At 35.3% G+C, this 18304-nt stretch overlaps 5 protein-coding genes and 1 long non-coding RNA gene across 9 annotated transcripts in view; 3 read left to right on the forward strand and 3 right to left on the reverse strand.

Annotated features, from left to right (window-relative positions):
* Positions 1–98: 98 nt before the first annotated feature.
* Positions 99–2307, reverse strand: LOC109542167 (pleckstrin homology domain-containing family A member 3). Its single transcript, XM_019911282.2, has 6 exons — positions 2065–2307; positions 1705–1821; positions 1311–1463; positions 688–809; positions 480–626; positions 99–420 (listed from the first exon to the last, which is right to left on the reverse strand). Exons 1-6 carry the CDS (start codon positions 2102–2104, stop codon positions 388–390), a joined length of 612 nt encoding a protein of 203 aa, XP_019766841.1. The 5' UTR covers positions 2105–2307; the 3' UTR covers positions 99–387.
* A 457-nt stretch (positions 2308–2764) lies between these two features.
* LOC109542148 (GATA zinc finger domain-containing protein 14) lies at positions 2765–7568 on the forward strand. 3 transcript variants are annotated; one of them, XM_019911231.2, is made up of 8 exons: positions 2765–3092; positions 3240–3285; positions 3345–3405; positions 3626–3771; positions 4083–6585; positions 6638–6766; positions 6821–6970; positions 7029–7568. In XM_019911231.2, the coding sequence occupies exons 1-8, from the start codon at positions 3051–3053 to the stop codon at positions 7204–7206; spliced, it is 3255 nt and encodes a 1084-aa protein (XP_019766790.2). In that variant the 5' UTR covers positions 2765–3050; the 3' UTR covers positions 7207–7568. The 3 variants fall into 3 exon arrangements, with proteins under 3 accessions (XP_019766790.2, XP_019766799.2, XP_019766810.2); XM_019911240.2 differs by lacking the exons at positions 2765–3092; positions 3240–3285; positions 3345–3405 and adding an exon at positions 3470–3544; XM_019911251.2 differs by lacking the exons at positions 2765–3092; positions 3240–3285; positions 3345–3405; positions 3626–3771 and adding an exon at positions 3806–4007.
* On the reverse strand, positions 7301–8711 carry LOC109542186. The gene is made up of 4 exons (XM_019911309.2): positions 8512–8711; positions 8281–8421; positions 7957–8114; positions 7301–7894 (listed from the first exon to the last, which is right to left on the reverse strand). Exons 1-4 carry the CDS (start codon positions 8564–8566, stop codon positions 7817–7819), a joined length of 432 nt encoding a protein of 143 aa, XP_019766868.2. The 5' UTR covers positions 8567–8711; the 3' UTR covers positions 7301–7816.
* A 66-nt stretch (positions 8712–8777) lies between these two features.
* LOC109542183 lies at positions 8778–11009 on the forward strand. Its single transcript, XM_019911295.2, has 3 exons — positions 8778–9774; positions 10521–10652; positions 10705–11009. The coding sequence occupies exons 1-3, from the start codon at positions 9705–9707 to the stop codon at positions 10986–10988; spliced, it is 486 nt and encodes a 161-aa protein (XP_019766854.1). The 5' UTR covers positions 8778–9704; the 3' UTR covers positions 10989–11009.
* Positions 11010–11057: 48 nt separating this feature from the next.
* LOC109542156 (histone-lysine N-methyltransferase PRDM9) lies at positions 11058–17173 on the reverse strand. Its single transcript, XM_019911264.2, has 12 exons — positions 16992–17173; positions 16372–16929; positions 15270–15545; positions 14946–15213; positions 14676–14891; positions 14526–14620; positions 14080–14471; positions 13910–14024; positions 13781–13855; positions 13538–13718; positions 12527–12801; positions 11058–11583 (listed from the first exon to the last, which is right to left on the reverse strand). The coding sequence occupies exons 2-12, from the start codon at positions 16927–16929 to the stop codon at positions 11452–11454; spliced, it is 2583 nt and encodes an 860-aa protein (XP_019766823.1). The 5' UTR covers positions 16992–17173; the 3' UTR covers positions 11058–11451.
* Positions 17174–17905: 732 nt separating this feature from the next.
* LOC125504461 overlaps positions 17906–18304 on the forward strand; it is a 4208-nt gene continuing 3809 nt past the window's right edge. For both annotated transcript variants that reach the window (XR_007281506.1, XR_007281505.1), the window contains exon 1: positions 17906–18032. This is a non-coding gene — a long non-coding RNA (uncharacterized LOC125504461). The remainder of the gene's footprint in view (positions 18033–18304) is intronic.

An 18304-nucleotide genomic window follows, 5' to 3' on the forward strand; every position in this document is an offset into this window, starting at 1 on the left:
AAATAACTCTAATACTAAAGTAAAATTTCTTAGACAAGTTTTAACAAAGTTGTGCCTTTTGTGGTTTTCATTAAAAATACCTAAATAAATACACCTAACAGATTTACACCGTTTATAAATATATAAAATAAATAAGTCATTTGGCATTATTGATTACGCAAGTTCCTTCATCACATACTAATTTGCTCGTACTTATACAATACGTTCCAAATCAATATTACACTAATCACAGACTAAATAATCGTTCAATTTAATTTCAGATTGTAGAAACTGAATTACGCAAAGAAAACTGCCCTTGTAAATTAAATCGGAACAGTCACTTAAGGAAAAAAACATTTAACTTGGACGCAATAGCATCTATAAAGTGTTATCCAACCCACATTAGCCTCACGTTTTTCCGGAATTTGATCGCTTAAAAACCTAGACGAAACAGTAACTATTGCATGAATCACATTGAAATAAAATAAGGAAATGCTTACCTTTTTAATTGTAATCGGAGGCAAAATAACTTCATTGTTTATGGGCATTTCGTATATCCCATTCGCTGCTAATTTCATACAGTCATCCAGCGTTTTGATAAATGTATCACAAGTTGCGCCTAAAAGCCGTGTAGTTTCATCCATATTCTAAAAATTAAAAAAATGCGTTTAGGTACTTAAATGTAGTTCAAAAGTATCTGGCGATTACCTCAATTTGTGGACCATCAGGAGCTTGGGCTGAATTCTTAATTACATGGACCTGTTGCATCAACAAATCGCAGTAGAGCTTTAATTCGGATTTCTTTGATTTTAATGAATCAGGACTTTTGGCTATAAAAAACAACCATTTTTTTCCTTAAGAAAGACTGGGAATGTTTAGCAGTGAACTTTTGAAAACTAAAATCTAGGAGAACCGAAGTAACAAACGAACAAAATCGAACAATTGCAATCGCTGGAAAACATTCTTATCTGAAAGAAGGACGGAATCCTCTTTATGCAAAATGTTTCTTACTCAAATGTTCCAAAATTCCCTTTTTGTCCTTTTAGCAATACCACATCTTTTAAGTGACTAACTTTGATGCAAAAGTGCATTCTCCAAGAGTAAAATTAATTTGCATTTTTTCGACCAGCGACGGTTTTATGTTTTTAACCAAAACCAAAAAATCTCAGAGAAAAACGCAAGAGAGCTTTAAGCTTCCAAATTAAATGGAGAAGTCAAAAAAAATCATCAAAAAAGTTATTGCTGGTACTTGCGTTTTATAGTTTTTTGTATGTTTTGCCTTGTGGACAAAAAAACTCAAATCAAGCAACATTTTCTTAAAATACACTCACTGTTTTCCTTTCCTCGCCTACTATGGACACACGCTTTGGCTGTTCCAAGAGCTACCAGCCACTGTTGTCTTTCTTGAGAAGTTGCTGCTCTTAAATACATGTGCTGCTCACCTGGTATTACCAGATCCATGCGCGTATGATCTATTGAACTTACTGAAAAAAAAACTGAGCTGGAGACAAAAACGCAAACTTAGAGTTATTTAAAGGACACAATTCGTTAAAATTTCATGTTGCAGTGATAAGAACAATATAGCTCTATTTTCAGTTTAAATGTATCTGCCGCAATAAATTGAAAGCACACAATCTGGTACCAAATCGAAGTCGAATTGCTGGTCAAGGAAGAGAAAATGTTTATGGCACGACTGTTAACAATTAAATAGAAAAAATTATTTACCATTTATTTCGCATGCTTGCACTTTTATGGATCCCTTGCAGCCTTGCTTCACTTCATCCTGGGATTTGTAATAGCTCAATATTCCATTTTCGAGTATAAACCATCGTGTTTGCCAACCTGTATTAATTCTCTTATGTATTGTTACTTTATTATTATTATGATTTTATTCAATACACATAAAATTGCCCAATTGTTGATGGAGGAACAGAAATTCTTGGGTCTCAGAATGTTAGTCAATCGATTTCAATATGTTGTAAATTGACCAACGAAGAAAATATTAAACGTTATTGAATAAATACACAAAAATTAGAAAACAAATTGTAAACTTTCCTGTGAAAAGCTTCCAATGTGGCCACTTACCATTCCAATAATTTGTCCATTTCCAAAGAATCCCTTCCATATTGACAGTCAGCAATCGAACGTTCTAATATCGCAAAAAAACCTAACCGAAACACTACCTGTTATTAACGAAAGTTGCAACAATTTACTTGCGAGTATTTGTTATTGTTTATTTGAAATAAAACTTCTTCTTCTTAAAACTTTTAAATTAATGACGTCTTCCCAATATTGGCACAAGTCTTATAATGCATCGATGCCAGCGTTGGTTTTTAAACAATCCATAAAAGGGCGTGGTTTTAGGCCACAATTAATTCAGCATTTACGCCTGCTTTTCTTCATTTGTATGAAAATATCAAAACCGAAAATTTGCAAGGTTTAATCCCTCTACGAGTTGCTTTTTTAACTAGGAATAGAAAAAAAAATTAACACAAAGTCCCCAAAACATCCTCTATGCAGAAAAAGACACAATTAACCACGAATTTCATCATGTTAAAAGATATTTTTGTTATTGAGTAGCTAAAGCTAGTAGCAATTATAATTGCGTTTTGCTTTTAGACTATTAACAATTAATTGTTCTGGATAAATTTCACAACGCATCTTAAATTGTTGTTGCGCACCTTCAACTTAAATGATTGACCCATTTGTTAATCAAGGCGGGAAAGCCACTCCTGCTGTTCATTACAGCCGCACTCACTCTTAAAAATAGAATTTTATTATTCATTTCCGACATTGTCTGTTCAAAGAACGAATGTTTATTTTCAGCTACGAAAATCTCTTTGGTTTCCATTGCTAAGGACGATTTTCAGGTCAAAATATTCCGCAAAAACTTTATAGATTTGTATACTTATGTGCGCAAAATGCGCGCAGTATTAAATTGGTGCCGATCAGTGACGTTTAATGCTAAGGCTAAATTTAATTATATTTAGCTTTTCGATTTTAGTGTTATTTTCCGTGCCAACGAAAAAATAAACGTTCGTAATCATATATGCGAGAAAATCGGAAAAATCATGAATTTTGTTACCAGTGTTTTCAAGAAATACATCAATAAGGTAGTATATAATTGCCAGATTAACTTTTGCTGGTTCACAATTGCTTTGTGCGCTTTTAAGCACAGGAAAACCGCGTATCATTATGGGTGGCCAGCACTTTCCATATAATAAAATTTGTCAAATTCAGTCTAAACTTCTTTATTTCAGAATGAAATCAAGCAGCAGGATAACGAAAGGCCTGCAAATAATGCAGGTAATCAAAATGTTTTTTTCTCTGTGAATAAATTTAAAAACCGAGCAACTTTTTAACAGATCAACTCAAACCATCGAAAAAAAGTGATGCGGAAAAACATCCTCCAGTTACATCAAATAGGTAATAAAATAAGCAAATTTACTTAATAATCTAGTTAAGCCTGAGTCTATGCTTTTATTAGATATAAATATTTATTTTTCGTTGAAATGGTATCAGCTAGATTGATGTTCAACTATTAACAAAACATGTCTTTCACTTGGTAAGGCAGACATTTTCTAGACTTTTTCAACACAGAAACAGAAACAAAAATTTTGCACATGAATTAATCAACAATTTTTAGCGCAACAACTGGCCAAATTATCGATACAAAACCAACTGAAGAAGATGAAACGTTTCAGGACGCTGTAACAGGCTCAGATTCTATAATAAACACCAGGGAAACTAGAAAAAATGAACAAACATTCCTTGCAAGTACGCAAATCTCAGGTGAGTAATACTGTTAATTTTTAAGACTTACATAAATTAAATCCTCATCCTTCATACCGCATGTTTAATAATAACACTGCCCCACAATCATTACTAGAAAGCGATAAAACTCAAGTGCGTTATTTTGATAAGGGATTTATCAATTGTACAACAATTCAATAAACTCATATTGTTTACGAATGAAAAATTAGCATTTAGTAATTGCATATGAATTTTGCGCGAAAATTCAACAAAATGTGAGTATTTTTCTCCTCTTCAACTCCATCTTTCAAAGAAGTTAAAACAATTAGATTCATTTATTTCCCTTTCAGGCCAGTTATCAACTCAACCTAGCGTAAATCAGTCCTTCACAACGAAAACCCCACAAACTCCGCCATCCAGAGAAAAACAGATAATCAAAATGCAGGATTCGGAAACTGAAATATCCCAACAGGAGCTGAAGATCCAGCAAAGAGATTCGATCACTTTCAATATCACAGAAGCCGATTCCTTGAACACCAGCATGGTGGATAGCTTAGAAGCTCCCAATGCAGATGGTTTGCTTCCAAACCACGAGCTTAGTGATAGTCTGGAAGTTCTGGAATTTGAAAGCAGCAGAGAGTCTTCAACTGAACCGGCTACATTTAATGCGGAAGATTCAAACGACTACGTTTCGTTAAGTTATATTCTTGACGACTCTATAGAGAACTCATCATCAGGTAACACAATTCTAGAAAGTTCACTGAATGTGAAAAGAAGCCCATTAGAAATGAGTGGAATTTCGCTCCCGAAGCGCAACCATTCAGAAGAGCTCACAACCAGCAAATCGGAAGGAGCGCTAGAAAATCTCATCCGAAGCGTGAATGAAACTTTGGTTCTCGCTGAAAATGCCCATCAAACGAATATTGAAGATCCAAAACAGTTCAACATCGTGGAAAACTTGGATGAATTGGAACCAAAAAATGCACTCGAAAACATTGAAGAAAACGAGACTGTCCATGGACTTGAGCCAAAGGAAAACATTCCAATTAAAAGCGACACGCTAATAAAAAACGATGCAGAACAAAATAGTGTTGAAAGTGAATTAAAAACATTGACCAAAGAAGCATCAGAAATTGAACCAAAGCCGTACACCAAAAACATAAAAAACCGAAACGATTCGGATGAATGCCCGAATGCTACGAATATTAATGTCGAAGATGCAGATATGCATAAAAGTCTGGAAGGTGTAAGAGTTGTAGATCCAAAATGTCTTCCTCAACCAGGAAGTTTGGAAAGTTCAACCAATGTGGAAAAAGCGAAGCCCAAAGAAAAAACTCCCGAACAGGAAGATGCGGTTCTTTCATTAGAAGAGAAACGGGAAACCGTCGAAGCAGAAACACCGGAACAAATGAGTAAGGAGGAGCAAATCAGAATTTACGAGAGACAAGAAACGCAAGAACTCGACCACATTATAAAAAAACTAGAGGAGACTACTGTTACCAAAAGTGCAGCAAATGAAGAAAACCGCGTTTCGCTCGACCGACAAGATACCCAAGAATTTGAGAAACTGGAAAGAAATTTTGAAGAAAACCACGTTTTATTTCACAGACAAGATACCCAGGAATTTGAAAATCTTGAGAGAAAGTTTGAAGGAATTGCTGAAAGCAACTCTTCTAACACTACAGACGATATCCTTGATATCCTGGTTGCAAGGAGTCAACATTCTCATGATGAAAATGGGAAACCATCTGATGAACTACACCGTTCTGATAAACCGGAAATTGTGGATCTTAACAACCAGTTGGCGGAGGTCAATAAAAACCATGAAAAAGCCAAAGTCAATATTGAGTATCAAAGGCAGGATACGAAAGAATTTGAAAACTTCGAACGGCAATATGCGAATGACGTTTTAGATCAATTAGTTTCAGAAAATAATGAAGACATCAGTGCAAATAAAGAGCTGAATAAAACCTCTGAAAGTAGCCATCGTTCCGATTTCCTGTTAAGCATGATTGAATCTACAAATATTGATACACCTTCTGAAGAATTCAACCAAAATAAAAGTAATGAAGCTGTTGCAATTGAGGAGGATAATCTGCATTTCTCAGTAGAAAATTGCAGTCAAATACAGTCAATCGCTAATCAGAATGCCGAAAGTATTAAAGAGGGAGGAGATGAAAATGAAGTAGAGATTAATCAGGAAGCTAAATCTTCACTCAATGACCAAATCAGAGAAGCTAAACCAAGAGCTGAAGAAAGGGAAGTGGTTGAAGCTAGTCAAAACGTCGAACAGTCGGAAACTGAAACAGCCGCAAAAAATGAAACAATCCAAAGCAGCAAAAGTGGATTAGAAGCACAAAATAAAAATGCAACTACTGATACAGAGCAGTCAGCAAAAACAGAAGAAAACATAGCAGAAGTAAACGGAAGGGATGAAACTGCATACGGATTGAAAACAGCAACCTATAAAAAGTCCGTAAATAGGAAAAACGCCCAAAGGAAAAAAGCTGCAAAAAAACACTTCGCTAATTCTTCAGCCCCTGATAGCAACGCTGCCCAGCATATAAATGGCAGGGTTGGTAACCAAAATAATTTGGAGGAAAAGCTTGATGCAGAACTAAAGCTGCCTGGTTTGGAGTCGACTGAGGACAAAAGAAATGGGAATAAAAACGAAGCTCTAAATGAAAACGAAAATTCTACAGAAAACAAGAAACTTGTTTCAACGCAAAACCAAAGTGCAGCAAATAATCAAACTAGAAACGGACTTGATTTTGAGCAAGATTCCATCAAACCAGCTAACAATAAAACTACGTTAAAAATTGAGCACAGCAGCAGCACAATTAACAATTACAAGTAATTATACTAAATTAATTTTTTTTCAAGTAAATATTTTAATTTTTTTTAGAAAACTACTCGAGCAATATGAGAAACGAATACTTGAGCAAAGCATCGAACTAGAAAAGCTCAAAACTGAATTAAGCACCAACTTTAGACATTTCAACAATACGGAAATGGCATTTTCCGACCTGTTTGAGTAAGTTGCCACTTTAGCTGTTAATTTTCATATTAAACCGATTTTCTGTTGCAGAAAATACGAAAAAGCAAAATCAGTGATAACGTTGTATAAGCAAAATGAGGATATTCTAGTGGAAAATATTGAAAACGCTGAAGGGCAATTGTCGCAACTGGAATCAAAGTGCGCGGCGATGAAACGACAATCTTTGGAACAAATTAGAAGGTAAGAAGATATAAAACAACGCTTTGCCGTTGATAATTGTTGAATGTTCTTCATCTAGGGCGCAACAAGAGACTGAAGACGAAAAACAAAGATACAGGCGCGATTTATCAAACTTACAAGCTCAGGTGAAAAGATTGGAAATAAAAGCCGCATCACTTGAAATCGAGTTGAACCAAAAAACTGAAGAATGTCAGGCACTAGCTAATCTTTGTGACGAGATTACCGGCAGGCAGTAAAATATGTTTTATTGAAGTAAATAGCTTAATTTATTAGTTCAGGCGCTATTCTTGAGCGGGATACGATGGTGAAGGACTGAAAAAATACGTTAAGTAGGTAGAAAAACATTCGTTTATTTTTATATAGTTGATTGAAATTTTACTTAACTTAGGACGTGTTTAGCATACACACATATGTAATAGAAACATACATAATATAAAATGTAATAAACAATCCACATAATTGGACAGTGGACATAATAAAAAGCGACATTATTACCAAAAGAAATGAGGAACCTCAGGCTGTGTACTTAGATACCAGGTTAATTGTAGACACAACTGTAGGTACACAAAATATATTCGAAGGTTTTTGTTTCATCTTATACGATGTTATTTATTAGAGACTGATTTCGTTCCTAAAGAATACATAATTAAATAATTAAGTCATGTTTGGACGGAATTGTTGCTTAGTAGTCACAATATAAAAAATAACAATTAAGGCACAAAATACATTTTAAAAATTGAATATCACAGAACATTCAGATTAAAAAAGAGAACCCTAAGACTGAATTGCAATTAAATGTGCGGCGCTGTCGCAGTATTTGCACTTTCTGGTAGTATACATTTGGTCTCACAACACCAACTTACTTAAAATATACGACGCGAATGTTATTAGTAATGTGGTTCGGCTGAGAACTGAACCTGCCGACTAAAAAATTGGGAATATTTCAGATGACTGCTCAAAGTGAATACGAAAATATTGAGACTTACTATAATATAATAGTTGCACCTATCGCCTTTGCAGCATTCAGAGCACTTCCAGTCCTCATACCAAATGTGCGTACAACTTCCCATGTTGCTGCTTCTGTATCTTTCACATTTGTCTTTCGTTGCACATCTCTTTGAAATATAATATTGCTTCAAAGCACCTGGAAGTAGTATTAGAAACATCCAGAAAATCTCCAGTAAGTTCATTTGCTAGCTTTAGTGGATACACTTTGAGCTAATAGTGACTATAGTACCGATGTGTTATTAGGGTTGAAAAATGGGCATTTTTTCAGAATGAAGGTTGCCGCCCAGCTTCAAATAAGTTACCTTGCTGCCAATATGGAGTGGAGCCCCATCGAATCTCTGTAAGGCAAACATCTTCCCCATAATTACATGTTTGGATAGTTTTAACACATTTTTCGCTGTTATCTTCTTGGCTGTCGCAAACATAGCACTCTAGAGAAGTCGCTGAAGGAAAATAAATAGTTTCATTATACAAAAAACTAAGTTTTTACAGAAAAAAATACAAATTAGTATCGTATTTTGAGGTTAACTTACCATAATAAACACACTGCCCTAAAATGAGCAGTAAAAGGCAGTTGAGCGGGTTCATTTTGGAAGTTAGTAAGTTTTATGGGTTTTGAGTAAAATGTGTACTCATGCAAAACTAAAACAAGCAGTAAATTTGAAAAAAATTGGAAGTAAACAGTAAACAGTCATGAAGCACAGCTGGGTGTGTCAATAAGCAATGTTGCCGCATCTCTATAAAAAATCAAGTCTTTCCGTCGAACAGGCATAGGTAAACGAAGATAGCCATAGTGTGGGCAAGGACAATTCACATAATAAAAAAGTGGAAGTTATAATTAAATATCGAGTAAATAGTAATGGAAAAATTAAAATAAAAACCGGATTTTGTAACGAAAACATCGAGTAAAGAGTTTCAAGGTAATTTGCTTTAAGGTCTTATTAATGTTTGTTGTTGTATCTTAATTAAGTAAATTGAATTAAGAGAGTTGGAGAAAATTAAGTATTAACATTCACCAGAAGTTGAAGAAGTTCAGCATAACAAGGAATATAGAAAAAAAAACACTACCAAAAAAATAATAACTTTAGCATGTTACATGCGAGACAAATCGAACCTAATCGGGAAAGAAATAATAAAAAAAATTATTAATAAGAAAATACTCAATAAAACATCAGCAGGAAGGATTGTTGCTCGGATTTATAGTCTTTTAAAATTCATCTATCTATTTATATAAGAAAATCCGAAAATGTTCAATGGTTTTTAGTGTGCAAACCAAGAATCAATTCCAATATACAGGGTGAAACATATATAAGGATGTGTTTAACGAGACTACGTGTAATGTTTTTATATCTGCCACTTAACGCAACAATAGCTGAAATATTCAGGTACAATTTCAGAGTGGAAACAGCGCTGACTGTTGCCTTTTGTTCTCAAAAACATGTTTTACCTCTAACTGAAACAGAAGGATTAAAGAACCTTTAAATAATTGATTTTTCAGGCTGACATGTTTTAAGGAAACCGCAATATTTGCTACTGCCTGAAAACTCTCCGGGATATTTTCACCGTATGTCCTGCATACATTTTCCCGTTTCCCGATATTCTGCAAACCCTCGATCCTGCGAATGCTCGGTCCTCAATCCCCCACGTTTAGTGCAAAGCAGGAAATCGGGAAGTATAGATCTGCCTAAAACGCGCTCTCGACTAATTCCATTCAAATCTTATTAAAATGGTCGTCGCAACTTTAGATGAAATTAAAATGTTCGCTGTTGGTATTTTGATAGTGGCATGTTTCAGTTGTAAGTTTTTATTGTTAAATTTCCTCCAATTTATTGCTTTGAGTGTATTTTTATCTGTTCTGGGGAATGCGCTCAAGGAGTGGAGAAATAGATCTGTATAGTGAAAGCGCCTATTCCGTTAATATTGTCCATTAATGTAGGGTGCTTTAAAAATTAATTTAAGGGTTTTTTTTTAATCAGATTAGGTGTTGATTATTTTTCGAATGCAACGATATGTAATTTTTCATTAAATATATTCTTTTCGTGCGTTTCTTACATTAAATTGGAGTAAGATTGGAGAGTTCTTTGTTTTTTAGGCAACAAAACGTCGACTATTCATGTTGGTTTAAAAAAAGTAAAAGCTTTTGTGACTCTGGAAGTTTTTTTAACAAATGCACAGTTTTTCAGAAAAATTGCTGAAAGCGACCAAATCTGTATGACGAAAATTCTTATTGTTTGAACCTCCTGGTGAATGTATCTGAATTCCCAATATACATTTTACCATTTTTCTTGAAAACATGGCCTTTAACAAACAAAATTGAAGACACACAAAACGTACAGATTGATTAGGAAAGTGACTATTCAAAGTTCAAGAGCAAAATACTTTACGAAAACTCGCATTAGATCAAAACGTATCCATTTTATTATTGAAAAATGCGTTCTTGAAATTACGGCAGATTATCAAATAACACCGTGTATAAGAAGAAAAAATGGGGGCAAAAACACATATACAGATAATGTATAAATTAACAATATTTTCTGTTGAGGTACATCCGCAATTTCCAACAATCTCACATGTTACCAGTGCACAAGACACGATTTGCAGAACTGCGATATTCGGGATCTGAAAGCGTGTGGCTCCCCGTTTGACCGATGCGCTATGCACGTCTCGAAGAATGGTAAGATAAATCTTTTATTATTCAACTAAACCCCATTTTTTGCTATTTTCAGCTCAGGAAGGCTTGGTAGTAAAGAGGGAATGTGGATTGGCGCCGTGCTCATTTGACGATGAATTAATGGCTTCAGGTCTCGGGATGCAGTGCAACCCAAATAGCGACTCATATAGCTGCACTTATTGCTGCAAGGAAAGTGGATGCAACAAAAGCGCATCTCGAGCAAATAACATATCGACGTTTCTGTTGATTTTTTGCCTTGTTCTAGTTTGCCTTTTAAATGTTGCCAGGGACTTTGTCTCTCCGTATGTTCCCGGGGAAAAGATCGATTTTAAGTTATAAATGTAAACTGTTAAAGCCAAATGTTGTTTCATTCTATTAGGGACAAACTTGGGGTGACTGAAAAATCCCTCTAAATCCTATTTTTATTTCATTACACTTTACATACCGAAAATTACATAATTTGCGAGTGTATGTTGAGAGGGTGTACTTGAAATTAATTTAAACTTGGACAAACTATATTTTTGCGCAATTTTCAATGGCGACTCACTGGACCAGAATCATATAGATGCCATTGTCGACTAGCTTGCGTTTAAAAACGAATTTAAGTAAGTTTTATTCAATTATGTGGCTCTAGAGCTGCGAATGTTTCATCAGATCAGCATTTCAAGAACGCCCTGCTCATCGATTTTTGGATATATCCACACATTTGCCTCTTCCAATCGAAAGCAAAATACCTATGGATTAATACGTGTACAGTCAGTACAAGCCAAGAAAATCACTAATGTGGAATAGCGAACTTATTTTAGAATAATGTCATGCAGTTTTGTAAAGGAGGCGGATATTCAGCGCCCTGGCCGGACGCTTGAATTTGTTGCGAAGATTGAACGGCAGCCATTGCCATCGAAACAGGGGTGGTTGAGGGATGATATGGTACCTAAAAGTACATATTATTACATGTATATCGACGCCCAGAGCTGCTAGAATAATTCATTTAGTTTGCTCTTGCTAGCCAACGATACGAAGCAGGGGATTCTTTTGAAAAAAAAAACACTTTTTCGGACATAATTAACATTTTTAAACCGCCCCGATGCTCTACAAATTCAACCAAAATGCTTTAGATACCCACATTTACAGTTACGTGCAAAAATTATCACGGCAAATCAGATGTCGAGAGTCGTCGGAAAAAAATGAGTCCAGTTCCAAAAAATTATCCCAAGATTCACCGAGAGACACTTCACGATAAACATGTTTTTCCTTCTTCTGGACCTTCCTCATCATGCGATGCGATTCGAACGCGATTTTTTTGTTTAGTTTTTTTCAATTTGCGTTTTAATTTTTTGTACATGGGAAGAAAACTCTAATAAGATAAATTGGAATTAGAAATAATTTTTTTAACCCCGCGCGTTTTGTTATAAAACCTTTTTGAATATAATTTACATATGCAGTGACACAGTTCTCTTCCATACAGCACATGTCGCGAATTAGATTTTACAATATTTCAAAATTCAAGCGAAAAACGGAAATATTGCATGAAATAAATCGACGCTTCAAGGCGTCAACAAATGTTCTCTATTCGGTAAGTTTCAAGCTATTGAGGATTGGAGATTTACAAACAGAACTTAAATTCTTCCAAGCAGCCAATAATTTGATTTTTTGGATGAAACTTCCGGAAAATGTATCTATAGCTCGCACTTTTCACACAAAAATTCAAGCGTTTAGTCACAATCAAAGAGAAGCTAAAATAATTTTGAAACTTTTGCACTTTCGTTGTTTTTAATTGGCGCCTGTTCCTTCTTCCCTAGCTCTTCTACAACTGTGCCGTGTCCAATTTGTAAGCTTTTATCACAAAAATGTTTATTTGAATATAAAAATCATACCGTAGTATTATGATGAAATCTGGGATCTAGCATCATTGCAGCTGCAACAGCAGCGGCTGTAGATGTAGCTGTAGAATGATTTGATCTAGACAGCATCACGTGGCCGTTGTTGTGGCTGCCATTTGATGCAGCTGATCTTTGCGAATGACTAGCAACCGCTGCGGCTGCTGAAGTGGCCAGCAGCTGATTGTGAATGTTGTGGGCATGGGTATGGGCGTGATGAAACTCTGCAGCATGATCGGCGAAATGATGGGGATAAGCTGCAGCATTGATAGCTGAAAAGTAGCGAAAATTATTTCGTTGGTTGAGAATTAATAGAGTATAAAATAGTTTATTTTTTGCCATCAGGTGCACTTGACTCAAAAGTGCCACCGATGGCATAATATGTAGCTGTTGAAAAATCTAAGTAGCGGCCAGATTTTAGTAAAACTCCCTGATTTATTTAAGGTGGGTCGAGATAGGTCGCAAGCCCTTTACCGCGTATAAATCGCGTTCTGAGATGGAAAATATACTTAGTGTGGCCCTTATGGCAAATGCGGTGGTTTATCCTTTCTGATCACTGCAAGTTTTTAATTCGGAATGCATTTTTATTTTTCATTGTGTGTGTTGAAGTGTAGTGTAAACTTTTTGAGCTTTCATGAGCAGAAAATGGTAAAAAAAGAAAACTGGTGATTTCTAATCTATAAATCCCTTATCTTGAACTGATTTCAGTTTTTCAGCTTTAATGCATTCTTCAGATTTCTAATTTCCAAGAACAACACATTGGACAAATTTCCTGCTGTACTAACGACATTTTCTTCTTTGTTTCCAGATGGGCCAATGCTTTCGGTAAGTTTGTTTTCAAGAAGTATAATGTGCGAGTTTTCATTGCGAATGGCACGTAAATATGCATCAGATCACCATTCTATTCGCTAGACTCGTCATTCCATACCTTAAGACACTTTAGTCTACATTCTGGTCCATTTTCACCATTGAAACCTTTTGAAGAAATAAAGGGCAATTGATTCTTACCTGCCGTGGGCGTAGTATGATTCTGATGGTGCATAATTAGCTCCTGAATTTCTGGACCGGCAATTGATTGACTCACATTGCTCGCATTAGTTGCTGTGCTACTGCTTTGAGTAAAATTGACCGAGTTGCTAAGGTTTGTTGTGTTGGCCGAAGTTGAGACTGGAGAGTTATCCTGATTGTTCTAAAAAAGCCAAAAAGCACATTAAGTTCAAGCCGTCTAATACAATGCGTTTCGAAATTTACCTGGGACTTGGACCTCCCAGAAGAAGTTGACGATGAAGCAGTTCCATTTCTCAAGGGCCTCGCTTTGTAAGGGACCTAAGAATGTACATTCACCGACAAAGTTGAACTATACTTCTCGATAAACAATACCTTAGCTGAGGCATTCTCCCCATGGTGTCTAGTGAAGTGCTCCTTTAGCTTATCTCTTCTCGAACTGGCATAATCGCAGCTCGAACACTTAAAAGGCTTTTCCTCCAAATGTATCCTAAAAAAACATGATCTGGTGTAGCAAATTGAGCAACATTGGCAATATATATCACCTCTCATGTCGTACAAGGTGAGACTTCTCCATAAATCCTCGTCCACATACTGAGCAGGCATGCGGCCGAGCCCCTCCAACATTCGTACCTCCATTATGCGTTTTGGAGTGGATTGCCAACTGATTCTTCTTTGATGAAGTGTATTTACAGTGCGGATATGAACACCGGAACACTTCACCTGAATGGATTCGTTTGTGCGCCACCATATGGCTAAGAAATTTGGTATGGAATCCGCACGAATCACAAGTCAAATTCTTTTCATTTGAGTGCGTGAGAAGATGCGCTTCCAGGTTCTGTTTGTATCTGAAGGATTTGAAGCAATGCTCACATTTGTAGGTTTTTTCTGGAGTGTGGATTTTCATGTGGGAGACATAGTTGTGCTTTTGGCGGCACTAAAATTAAAACAGATTAAAACGCTGCATTTTAATAGGCTGGTTTGCGCAAACCTTAAAGGAACAGAAGGTGCACTGATAGATGGATTCATCTAAATGTTGAGCTCTATGGGTAATCAGTTTTGAAATTTGATCCGTATTGTACTCGCCTAAAAAAGGAAATAATGAAAAACATTCACGGAATTACAGGAAATTAATGCTCACAATAGTCGCATTTGAATGGTGGTCCGTTAAAGTGCGTTTTCATGTGGTTCAAATAATCCCCATGATACTGGCAAACAAACGAACAAATCCCGCATTTGTAAGTTACATCCTTTGCGTGACTTAATGCGAGATGTTGCTCCAGCAGTAAACTATCATTGATGGTGGCAAAACATATCGGGCATTTGATGCCCACTTTTTCATCGTTGTCTTCATTGCCTAAAAGTTCTTTCGTCTTCAATGTGTTAAATTGGTGTATAATTGGAGAAAAACCTTCAGTCTCTTCCTTCTCATTTTCGCTAAGAGAAATTCGTTGTTTTCTGCAAGTGAGCATTTTCAGGGCCGCCATCCTCAAGCTCGGTTTTAAACCAAACAGCATCAACTTTTTCAAAATCAGTCTTTTTTGGTCTCTTAATTTAGCTTTCACTTTCACTGAGTTCAACACATTCTGAGACGAATTATTATCCATCCGTTCAGTAATCACTATTTTCTCTGGTCGAATGTTTTCTTGGTCCTGACTTTTCGAGTCACTAAGTATCAACTAAATTGCAACAAAATATTAAGAAAAACGACATTTTGGAAAACCGGTCTACTCACTTGTCCGTATTTTGCTTGCAACACTTCGTATCGCGTTTTAAAGCTGGATAACGTCCAACTATTCTGCGCTAAATAATCTAAAAACCTGAACAAACAAATCTCACTTTTGCTATACAGAATACTCGTGTCTAGATGCTTGAAAACCTCAGCCGGTTCTAGATTGTTAGTATAGAAACATCTAACGAGCTTATCAAAGTATTTTTCTCTCCTATCTAGGTCCAACAGGACCCATTTTGAGAGAACTGTTAGGGCTTTCTGGGTTGTTAGAATAAAGTTCTAAAATATTAATTAGCTTGGTTAGTAAGCGGAATGATGAAAAATATACTTAGTCAGGAAATATACAGGGTGGTTTGGGGTGGTTCTATTCGGAAAATGCTTTTCTATCGATAGTGTTGAAGTTTTAATTAAAAGAACATTTAATAGCATTGGGAAATAGACATATTCTTTCAGTGATTATCTGGAAATTAGTCATTTTTTAAGTTTCTGCTCAAATTGGAAAGGAACAAAATTGTTGACTAGAAGAATTAAAATGTTATTAATTGTTTATTTACGAAACAAAGTTCCGAACGCCTGAAGCAATATTAGACTGAAATTTCACAGTAAAAATTACTGGCGTACAATTGTCTAATTTTTTCGCTTCTCGTTTTCACAAAACTTCCATTGTTGTTAATTGCCTAAGCATATAAAATCATTAAAATTATTCAACCGATTTCCACTATTTTAATAAATTCATTTTTTTCGAATAAAAGTTCAACACGCTGCAGTTCACAAACAAATGGCTTCTGAAATATTTTTATAATTAGAAGAAAATTCAAATCTACTTGTAATAGATCGTCTAGAAATACAAATAATGTTTGCGTATTAAAGAGAGTGAAAGTAGAGAAAAACATCTAAGATGTTAGGCACAAAATAAACGCAATTGGAAAAGTATAATAACCACACCGGGAAAAAGCGGAATAAATAAATAAAAACAAGCATAAATTAACAATAAATTGGCAGATACATATTTATTAGCAGCAGCAATGTGGATCCAAAAAGTTTGGGTGCTAATTCTTAATGTTATCCGTGCACATAAAAATAAAACAAGCATGCCATAAATTACCTTGTTTCTAAAAAAGTCCTGTAGCTCCTTAGAACTGAGCCGGCCAATTTCGTCTCCTTCGCAAATATTATCTATATGACTACCTATCCAATTTTCAACAATATTTCCTAAATGCTTCAGCTTGAACCTCTGAGTTAAAAAATAGGTAAACAGACAATTATCTAAGCTTAATTTAGTCCCTAGAAATTCTATACAGTACTCAATTACTTTGGTTAATATAAAATGGTCTGCGAGTTTAAGGAGTTCCTCTACATTGGAGTGTTTTACGGTAATTTCTCCTGTATACATAAAGCTTAAAACATGATTAAATATTTCGCTATCTAAACAGTTTACAGTAAGCTGTTCTTTAACTACTTTATGATGCTTTAAAATGGAATCGAAATAAGGTGAACTACAAGCTAAAACGTTGCGATGGGCCTTCAGAATTTTGTTATTTACATACAGGGTTACATCACAAAATCTGTTCATTCTCTTTTGCTCATAGAGCTTGTGGAACATTGTGGACGACAATTCCGAGCAGTGGAACGTCATTGATCGATTATCTTCCATAATAATCATCTAAAATGGTTCAAAACAAAAACTTAAAAATTCCTCATAAAAAACTAAAGTAATTGTTACACCTTGATGTTTTCAGAACAGATCAATGTAGAGCTGTTAAATGCAAACTAGGAACCTTTCATCCCAAAGCTTTCTAGTCGCATGTTTGGTTGCTACAGTTGATTAAATGTTTCCCATTTTATTGTTTACTGATTTAACCAGGATGTTTAAATAAATAAACAATTCTTTAGATGTCACTGTCAAGATCAGCTGAATTAATCATTGTCAAATTTAAATTCAGAGCGAGCTGAAGGTAGTAAAGATGAACAGGCAACCAGTCAAACCGAATAAATTAGAAAATGCCTCGCATTATTTTACTAATTGAACACCTGCTACAGAATCCAACATTTTTCGAATAAACAAGTACCTGCTAAATATTGTACTTTCAATTTCAGTCTTTTCATTATGAAATGTCAGTAACGTTTTTTTCTGAACTATGAAAATCCAACTCAGTTTTTGCATTACCACAACAAAAAGGGCTGATGATTACCCACATATGAACAAACTATCAAATAGAGGCTGACAATGTGCATTAGCAGCTAGTAAAAGAGCAAATATTACAGATTCAATCATGAGAAATCAGGGAGTAGGTATGCAGCCAGCAATACTTGACACGTAAAACAAACATTTTTTGCTTGATGTTTTGCTTTAATATCATTGTAATCTAATTTAGAATTTTCCTTATAGTTCAACGTTTCTCCACTAACAAACCATGCAAATACGTAATAAACCTGCAGAAAAAAGCCAAGCACTGCAATTAAAACACCAGCATAGTTTGAAATCTTCCAGATAACCTCAAAATGTCAAAGCCACAGGCTATGAATGAACCTTCTTTATGAATGGGAAGCATTTGACCAATAGGAAGAGGGGTGTCCTGAGGAATGCGGTACTACGTGGGATTTCCATAAATACGGGAGTAAAAATTCTTTAAATTTTTGTCAATGTTGAGCCGTTGCGATTTTTTAAATTCTTTTCGTTCTTGTCTGCATATTGAAAAATGAATGTTGTTTGAATGTTGTTGGTTCATTTGAAGGAACTTCATAGACTCTGAGTTGGTGTTTGGGGTGAGTATTGCCACTTTCTAAACGTTTTTGAGTTGTATTTTCTGGTAAACTTTCATTAATTCATTCATTCTCATTAATTGTGTCAGATTAGGTATTTCGAGTATTTTAGTAGGTCAACCGGTTAGCAGACGGTAGCTTGTGGTCCTCAAACCACGTGTTTCTTAATAGCTTTTTTGTGTAAGCTTAAATAATATATCAATCAGGTCTTAAGTAGGTATTTTGGCAGTATACCACCGCTGAGCTTTCTAGCACAGCTTATATATCATATATGA

This window comes from Dendroctonus ponderosae, unplaced genomic scaffold (genome assembly GCF_020466585.1).
Source record: "Dendroctonus ponderosae isolate FM_Combo_2020 unplaced genomic scaffold, Dpon_F_20191213v2 Dpon_F_20191213_5, whole genome shotgun sequence".
Classification (NCBI taxonomy): domain Eukaryota; kingdom Metazoa; phylum Arthropoda; class Insecta; order Coleoptera; family Curculionidae; genus Dendroctonus; species Dendroctonus ponderosae.

What these genes read in the sequence shown, in the direction of transcription:
- LOC109542167 (XM_019911282.2), bottom strand. Translation starts at nt 2,104, where the DNA reads ATGGAAGGGATTCTTTGGAAATGGACAAATTATTGGAATG. An exon ending in ATGGACAAATTATTGGAATG is followed by an intron (nt 1,822 to 2,064) that starts GTAAGTGGCCAC and finishes GAATTAATACAG; the next exon opens with GTTGGCAAACACGATGGTTT. An exon ending in TAGGCGAGGAAAGGAAAACA is followed by an intron (nt 810 to 1,310) that starts GTGAGTGTATTT and finishes TGTTTTTTATAG; the next exon opens with CCAAAAGTCCTGATTCATTA.
- LOC109542148 (XM_019911231.2), top strand. Translation starts at nt 3,051, where the DNA reads ATGAATTTTGTTACCAGTGTTTTCAAGAAATACATCAATAAG. An exon ending in AAGGCCTGCAAATAATGCAG is followed by an intron (nt 3,286 to 3,344) that starts GTAATCAAAATG and finishes ACTTTTTAACAG; the next exon opens with ATCAACTCAAACCATCGAAA. An exon ending in AGCACAATTAACAATTACAA is followed by an intron (nt 6,586 to 6,637) that starts GTAATTATACTA and finishes AATTTTTTTTAG; the next exon opens with AAAACTACTCGAGCAATATG.
- LOC109542186 (XM_019911309.2), bottom strand. Translation starts at nt 8,566, where the DNA reads ATGAACCCGCTCAACTGCCTTTTACTGCTCATTTTAGGGCAGTGTGTT. An exon ending in AGGGCAGTGTGTTTATTATG is followed by an intron (nt 8,422 to 8,511) that starts GTAAGTTAACCT and finishes ATTTTCCTTCAG; the next exon opens with CGACTTCTCTAGAGTGCTAT. An exon ending in CACTCCATATTGGCAGCAAG is followed by an intron (nt 8,115 to 8,280) that starts GTAACTTATTTG and finishes TACTACTTCCAG; the next exon opens with GTGCTTTGAAGCAATATTAT.
- LOC109542183 (XM_019911295.2), top strand. Translation starts at nt 9,705, where the DNA reads ATGGTCGTCGCAACTTTAGATGAAATTAAAATGTTCGCTGTTGGTATT. An exon ending in GATAGTGGCATGTTTCAGTT is followed by an intron (nt 9,775 to 10,520) that starts GTAAGTTTTTAT and finishes TTTTCTGTTGAG; the next exon opens with GTACATCCGCAATTTCCAAC. An exon ending in TATGCACGTCTCGAAGAATG is followed by an intron (nt 10,653 to 10,704) that starts GTAAGATAAATC and finishes TGCTATTTTCAG; the next exon opens with CTCAGGAAGGCTTGGTAGTA.
- LOC109542156 (XM_019911264.2), bottom strand. Translation starts at nt 16,929, where the DNA reads ATGATTATTATGGAAGATAATCGATCAATGACGTTCCACTGCTCGGAA. An exon ending in ACCATTCAAATGCGACTATT is followed by an intron (nt 14,621 to 14,675) that starts GTGAGCATTAAT and finishes TTCCTTTTTTAG; the next exon opens with GCGAGTACAATACGGATCAA. An exon ending in GGGAGAATGCCTCAGCTAAG is followed by an intron (nt 13,856 to 13,909) that starts GTATTGTTTATC and finishes GTACATTCTTAG; the next exon opens with GTCCCTTACAAAGCGAGGCC.